The 7,818-nt window shown below is 36.7% G+C and overlaps 1 protein-coding gene across 1 annotated transcript; it reads left to right on the top strand.

Annotated features, from left to right (window-relative positions):
- Positions 1–29: 29 nt before the first annotated feature.
- Positions 30–6,139, top strand: LOC138028622 (U6 snRNA-associated Sm-like protein LSm3). Its single transcript, XM_068876219.1, has 3 exons — positions 30–161; positions 2,027–2,122; positions 4,602–6,139. Exons 1-3 carry the CDS (start codon positions 42–44, stop codon positions 4,683–4,685), a joined length of 300 nt encoding a protein of 99 aa, XP_068732320.1. The 5' UTR covers positions 30–41; the 3' UTR covers positions 4,686–6,139.
- Positions 6,140–7,818: the final 1,679 nt, after the last annotated feature.

A 7,818-nucleotide genomic window follows, 5' to 3' on the forward strand; every position in this document is an offset into this window, starting at 1 on the left:
TTCCCAATCTTCCCCAGCTCCCACGTGCTTCCAAATTAAAAATGGCGGAAGAAGAGGTCACAAACACTGTGGAAGAACCGCTTGATCTTATTCGCCTCAGCCTTGATGAAAGAATTTATGTGAAGCTTAGAAATGATAGAGAACTAAGAGGAAAACTTCACGTAAGTAATACTTCCAGAAATTGGACAATAAATATTAGAATTTCTTCACAAGAAGGTCCTTCGCGTTCCAATTCCTGTCAGTAGTTTACTCCTGTTCTAGACACTGTTTCATTTTGCGCATTCTTGCCGCTTTGCTTACTGATACATCATGCCGTTGGGTACTTAGGACGTTTACATTTAATCCGAAATCGACATGGTGCAAAATAATAATAATTATGTAAAAAAGAGAATCGTGGTTCTGGAAATTCGGTCCCGAAAACATTTGTGCATCTGCCATCCGCTTGTTTTAGAAGCTGGTCATTTAATATCTTTTCAACATATAGAATAAGCAAAAGGAACAACTACTGAATAGGGCCTGAGCACGTGCAAATTAGAAGCAAAGTGATGTTGATAATTGATCGACGTATACAAAAATTTGGTTTTATCAACAGAGTTGATAATGTAAATTGGCCAGTCCGTACAGAATCTCTGTACGGTGGCCAATTTACATTATCAACTCCGTTGATAAAACCAAATTTTTGTATACTACTTCCCCACCGACGCAGCACCACAGTTTCTTTAGAAACTAGCCCGTTCATTCATTTCATAATTGATGACTTATTTAATTTCTCCCTTCTTCTGGCTGGTCTTTCATGATCATATATATATATATACCCGATCCAAAATGATTAATGTCCATATAACAAAAGAACAAATCAAATATAGCAATACCTAATTAGCAAGGCCTAATTGGAATAACAATGGTTCTTTTGTCCTGTGCCATTTTAGTACGGTACATGAAATTCTACCCCGTCTTCTTGACTTTCTAGAAATGGGCCCAAGGAATCACTGTTTTTTGAAAAGTTTGTTATTCCTGAGCTCACAATTATTTTAGCCACATGAAATAGGTACAATAACTATGTAGCCATAATCACTATAATACAATGTAAATTAAGTACTCTACTTATCAATTATTGCTAGAGCAGATTGAATCGAACAAGTGAGCACCCAGAAAGAAATTAATATCTGAGCAGAGTAACCAAGAAGCGCAATGGAGTGTTTTCATGTGACATCACGGCGGCCAGTTGGTGTCTCTAAACAAAGTAATGGTGGCCATATTGGTGTCCCCAACTAATTTTCCAGGTATTGAGTTCTATAAAGGCTGTGCTCTAAGGAAAATTCGGTCAAATTGGTTGGCCACCCAAATTAATTAATTATGTAATTAATTATATGAGATTAACAATGCAGCAGGATCTTCATCCATCTCTCTCTCAACCAAAACATTTCCGCTACTGCTCTGGTGATCGTCAAACTCGCTAGATAAGTGTAAGAAAAACCCACAACACGTCAATGCTTGGGAAAGACGAGAAAAGTGGAGAACTCAACTACTTTTTTCCGTAAGTTGAAGTAATTAAAGGCAAGAGTCTTTTTCAACTTCGAATTTTATGGAAACGTCTGGGTGATGGATCAGGGAACCAAAACGAAGGCCACGCTGTTGGAATGTGATTTCTTTTACCAGTTTGCTAACATTGCTTCCCCAGTACAGTGCATGTAAAAGCTAATAAAAAAGTAGTAGGTTTGTTTACAGCATCTCGAAAAATGGTTCTAGACTTTTCAGTGCTACATGTATGACAGGACCATAAACTTAGGCCCTGTCTCATTTTGTTTGTTTCATAATAACTGGCCATTGTCTCTTAGAATATAGCTCAGCAGTGTACATGAAATTGCACCTCAATGTTACTTCCTCTAAAATAAAGATCCTACACATGTCAATCCCTGGACATGGTGATGCATTTGTTTTCAGAACACCTTCAAGCAAATACAGTAGTTATTATTGCTACTATTTGAGAGTGTAAATCACTTTTAATATGTTGACAATTTTTCAGGCTTATGATCAGCATCTCAACATGATTTTGAGTGAAGTTGAGGAAACTATCACAACTGTTGAAATAGATGAAGAGACATACGAGGAACTTTTTAAGGTTTGTACCTATTCAAAGACAAACTGATGTCAGGTGTTATGAGCGGCTGAGTTGCGGCACATAAGCAACAGTGTGTTGAGACTGCAGGAAGGAGGGTATCAATTGTGGGAAGATTTCTTCTTAGCACTGCTGATGACCTCTGGATTAATGAAATTACCAACATCTTTTAGAATGCATACAGATATACCTTTACAGTTACTGAAAATCCCTTTAAATTAATGGTTCTTTAAGTTGAAATCAGTCTGTTTCTTTTGTTTTAATTTACCCAAATGGTGACCGAAGATATTATGTCCAGAAATTTGACTTCATATGATACAGGTATCTGTATTACTGCAGAAATTGATTTTGAAGAGCATTATGGTATGTCACCTTGCTCTTCTCCGCATCTTTAACACCACTTTTCTCTGGGGATACGGTCAATGGTATTAACACCACAAAGTGTCCCCTAAACTCCGCTCGTCAAGGAAAGATTAAAGCCTGTTTTTCACTAGCGACACAAGCACAAGCATAAGCAGCTTAATGATTCCATTGAAAATGAACGTAGGCATAAGCATCAAAATCAACCACAGAAACTCATTTTGTTCAAATGCTCAGATGCAGGGAATCTGGAACGAGAGCTTTAATTGGCCAGACACTTAAAAATATTTCCTTGTGTTTATGCTTTGTTTCCTTTTCACATGACACAAACGAACGCAAGCATAAACACAAGCGCAAGGAAAGGAAAACTGTAAATAATATTATTATTGATGTAAGGTTCTCTGTACAGTAGATGTGCATGTAATTAATATATGAAGACATACAAAAAAAAAAACGTTATTAATTTCTGTCAAAATTTTCCCTGTAGAGACTTGCAATGTACCAAGATAGGTACCGATATAATAAGGCTTATTTTTTGGTGTCAATTTTTGGATTATGGCCGTTTCCATCGCAACATCACATCTTATGACAGGCAGATATATTCCTGTTTTTGGCATAAATTCCCTAATAGTTATACCTTCCTTTGGTGAATTTTTTAAATTCTTATCCACAATATGGAAATTACATATTGCCTGACATTTTGAAGTGGTAAAAAGTCAAGGTCGTTCAGATGGTTTTGCCAATGTTATGTAATTTGTCATTTTTCTAAATATATGCAATTAGCTCTGACAGATTTTAACATATGTAGGGTATTTGATAAGAACTGTACAATGTACATGGTTAGAACTGAGCCAATTTAAAAAAAAAAATTACCAAAGGGAACGCAAGAAAATTAGCAGTTAATTTTACAGATTTGGTCACGCAGGCGTCACAAAAAATTAATCAGAAAAACCTGTGCGATTCAGGCTTTATGCGCCATACTAGTGCCCAGCTTGCATGCTGCCCTAAAACTCTAGGGAGCCTCCTTAATAGCCTATTTGTGGCATATTTACCTTAACCTAAATACAAGGCTACCCTAACACTTATCTCATTGCTGGGAACATGTACATGAAGAAAAATTAATATGTAGACTTAAAAAGGTAACCTTTGTGTTTGGATTTTAATACAATTAAGCGTGCATCCAATTGCCCTTTTCATGGTTACTTTTTATTATTTGCATTACAATGCAATTTAACGTGGATGCGAGGCAATTTCGGGTTAAAACTACAAAATAGCCCGAAATTGCCTCACATGCATGCTAGATTACATTGTAATGCAAATGAGAAAAACTAACCGTGAAAAGGTCTATTGCATGAACATGTTTGCATGGGTGAACAACACCTGTACTGTAAGTTAATAGTACCCAGTAGTGGTGGGTCAATACTTAGTGACTCAATGGGTCAAGCAGCTCACCTGTGTTAACCTAGACTACAATGTACGAGCAGTCCTTCTGTCACCAGTTGGTTTAGTCGGATCATTTTTTCATGCATGTCTTCTCCTTACTCTTGACTAACCAAGCAGCAAAAGAGAGACTGCTTTTAGTCTTGTGTTACATCTATCCCTTTGCCCATTTCTAGAAGACTGGCATATCAATAGAGTTCTAATTAACTGTGGTGATGTCATAAAAATAAATTTCTGAAAATATGGGATTTGTTGGGATATTTTGAAAGAACAACATCTGAACATTAGGCCTCGCTGCCAAAAACTATTGTGGGGCAACTTGTCTAAGAGGCACTAGTCCCGTTTTGCTGTGATGACACAATACACCATTATTTCTTTCAGATTTGACTTGGTTCCTAATGTTATAAACTGAGTCAAATTTAGAAGGATTTGTATGGAGTCATCAGAGCATAAATGGGCTAATTTATATTTCAAAGACATTTTGCCCTGAAATGCTAATTTTTGGCGAGTAGCCCTTTTGGATGTTCTTCTTTCATAATACCCCCGAAAAATCCCATAATTTCACAAATGCAATTTTTTTATGATGTCACACTCATTAAAATTGATTTAACAACATGGCAAATGCAGGCAAGTTTTTGAATTGTGAGAAAAACGTTTTAAATTTTTTTCTTTTACTTTTCAGACAACAAAAAGGAACATCCCCATGCTGTTTGTGAGAGGAGATGGTGTCATTTTAGTTTCTCCACCCTTACGTGTTGGGTTATGAACCCCAAAATATGAAAACGAACATTTCATTCTTACTAGTGTCTGATATTTTCTGTCGCAAAAGGTCATTATTTTATAAACAGTCTTCTAGATGAACAAAACCTGTGTGGGTCTATTATCATTAGTTAGTATTTATTTCCTTTTTAAATGGCTTTATGTATAGGACGTTTTCAACCAACTTCTAGAGACCCCAATAACAAAAGAGAAATGTACGACTTCTGGTGGACAAACAAAAGAAGCTAATGACAGATCTATCGTTTGTTTTTGTCCACCAATATGGCAGCTATGACATCACGTGAAAGCCTCCATAATACATGTAGTAATTTTTGTCTGATTATGACTAATTTTTTAATTGTGTAAGTCAATTCGTGGCATAATTTCCATGAATCTCAGTTACAGTAAAGGCCACTTAACCCATTGACTCCTGGAAGTGAGACTTGACAGATTTTACCCAGTAATGCCAGACAATTCTACTTGTCAATACCTGGGGGAATCCTGGAGTGCCTGATAAGTGAATGGCTGAACCATGTTCACTCCATTAGAGCAACTTTTGTAGAGCAATGTTTGGCCAATGTTTGGCAAGACTAAAACAAAGCTTCTCTTTGTTTCTGCCAAGGAAACTCCTAATATGGGCAGTAAACTTTTCGATTGCCCAATCACATTACTGCATTTCAAATGACGTCGAAGCAAAATGCCGATCGCTTTCCATGGAGAGATGACATTGTTTACATCCATGTTCGCTAAGGCAATGAAAATTCACACTCGTTTGTTCTCATCCTATAAGCCAATTAAATGTTTAGCATTTTTGTTTACGTTCTGTTTTTAAGTTTATTTTTCAAGGTCACATGAAAGTCGCTCTAAGAGGACCAAGATTTTGTTAACCCTTTCACCACTAGGGTACCCCCTCATGAGTGCAATTGTCTGGGGAGGAAAGGGTAAACTTTTGCAGGGAGCTGTTGCAAGCCTTGTTGTAAAAATAGAGAAAGTAAGATGAAGAAACCAAGAGATACACTGTATCTTATCTTTCTGTTTTCATCTTGCTTTCAGTTTTATGGTGAACTTGCATCAGTTTCAATTTCTTGCTTTAGTTGGGCATCCATCTCTAACCTAAATTTAGCCCTTATTTGAGGGAATAACCGGAATATGGAAAAAAAGACGCTTTCTTTTTAATTATCCACCAAAACGAAATACGTGTACATGTACTGTATACGTAGGATCTTTTTTTCTACCGTTATGAAAAATACTGTAAAGAGAAAAATGCAAAACAATACGAATAGTGTTATAATTCGATGTAATGTTGGTCTTAAAAGTACTTGACAGTGGCAAGTTTTGCAGGATCAACGGACATTGATTTAAACTAATATGACATCCTTTTCTAGATTTTATTTTTGTTGTACCATGCTGCTGTACAAAATGTCGACAACTGTGTGAAGTAAAGTTTCTGTTGAACCCTGTTTTTTCAGGACTTCGGTAAAAATGCTATGGCTGCCCAGTTGTGTTCTGCATTATTGTCATTTAAAGAAGACACTAGGTTCTCTCCTCTTCACAAGTTTTCAAACTTACCCCCGTTACTTTTCACAATGTGTTTCTTCCATTATAATACTTATTAAATCACTTGAGACATTAAGCATGTTCAATTTTTCATGTGTTTGTTTCCACCTTTTTGCAAAACGTTAGAGAACATTTTGATACTATTACGGTGTAAATTACTGTCTTTCAGACATTGGAATCCATTGACGTTAACTAAAGTGGCTCAAACCAGTTTCAACACTTGAAAGAGAGGTTCTTATTAGAAGGATTGACACTACAACACTTCATCCCTTAACAGGAATGTTATGATACCATATCAAACACCAATTATTGCTGAAAAAGATTCGGTTATTTTTGTGACATAAACATTTATTGTGGCAACGGCAAAGCCTTGCAAAAACATCCTATATTTTAGCTTTAGTTGCTCATATCTCAAAAACAAACTAAGGTGACCCCCATTTTTTATTTCTGAAATTTAATCAGCATGCCAGATTGAAACTTTCTGCAAAGTTTAAAATTTCTATGGGGTGCATTCAGGGCCACCTTAAATAATTGAAAATTTAAGGTAGCTCTGGATCCGCTCCACAGAATTGTTTTAAAATTTTGCCGAGAGTTTTATCTTGGTCTGCTGATCTCTACCCTGGATGCCAGAGGTTTTTTCTCTCCTAGAGCGATGGAATAGCGATTCGCGAAGCGGCGAGAAAAACCTCTGGTACAGGCAGTCGAGTTCTTTGAGAAGGTCGGTCCAATGGATGCCGTTTCATATTCTCAAAGTCAGATTTTGATCCTAGCAATTTGATTGGTTCCAGGAACTTGTCAGTTCTAACGAGTACTCTGATTGGTTTAATTGCTGTCAACCTGATTTCTCGTGCCCACTATCGCCATAATCGAAACGCTGCGGAGTATTTTTGAAAGCAGAAAAAGTTCAGTGTTCTAAAATTTTTTTGATTTTCGTATATGTCCGCCAAACTTCAACTTCGGAATTTGAGTTTTTATCTTCATATTCGACATCGAAGTTCTATATGGAACATTAAATTTTTAAATTTGACATCGAAGTAAATAAGACGAATGTGTCGTTCGAACCGAAGATGCTGATTGGTAGGTTATATCACGTATCAATTTACTGAGTTTTCTCGATGTCAATCAAACGGGGCACGGAACTGAGGTTCTCAACGGCCTGTACCAGAGGTTTTTTCCTCGCCTATTCCGTCGCTGTGAGATAGAAAAACCTCTGGCAGCCAGGGTAGCTGATCTCATTTCTGCAATAAAAAACTGGTGTCACGGGTTCGTTTTTCAGATATGAGCAACTAAAGCCAAAATATAGCATGTTTTTGCAAGGCTTTGCTCTTGCCGTGGTAACTTGTTATGTCACAAAAATGACTCCACCTTGTTCAGCAATAATTGATGTTTCACGTGGTACCATAACATTGCTGATACGTGATAAAGTGTTCTTGTGTCAATCCTTCTTATGACATGGTCTCTTGAAAGTATTGAAACTGGTTTGAGCCACCTTAATTTGTGATGAAATAGTTTTTTTGTTATAAAAATTTAAATATCCACCACTAACCACCTCCATTTCGGTGAATATAGTTGCTAATTACTCG

This window comes from Montipora capricornis, chromosome 13 (assembly GCF_036669925.1).
Source record: "Montipora capricornis isolate CH-2021 chromosome 13, ASM3666992v2, whole genome shotgun sequence".
NCBI lineage: Eukaryota > Metazoa > Cnidaria > Anthozoa > Scleractinia > Acroporidae > Montipora > Montipora capricornis.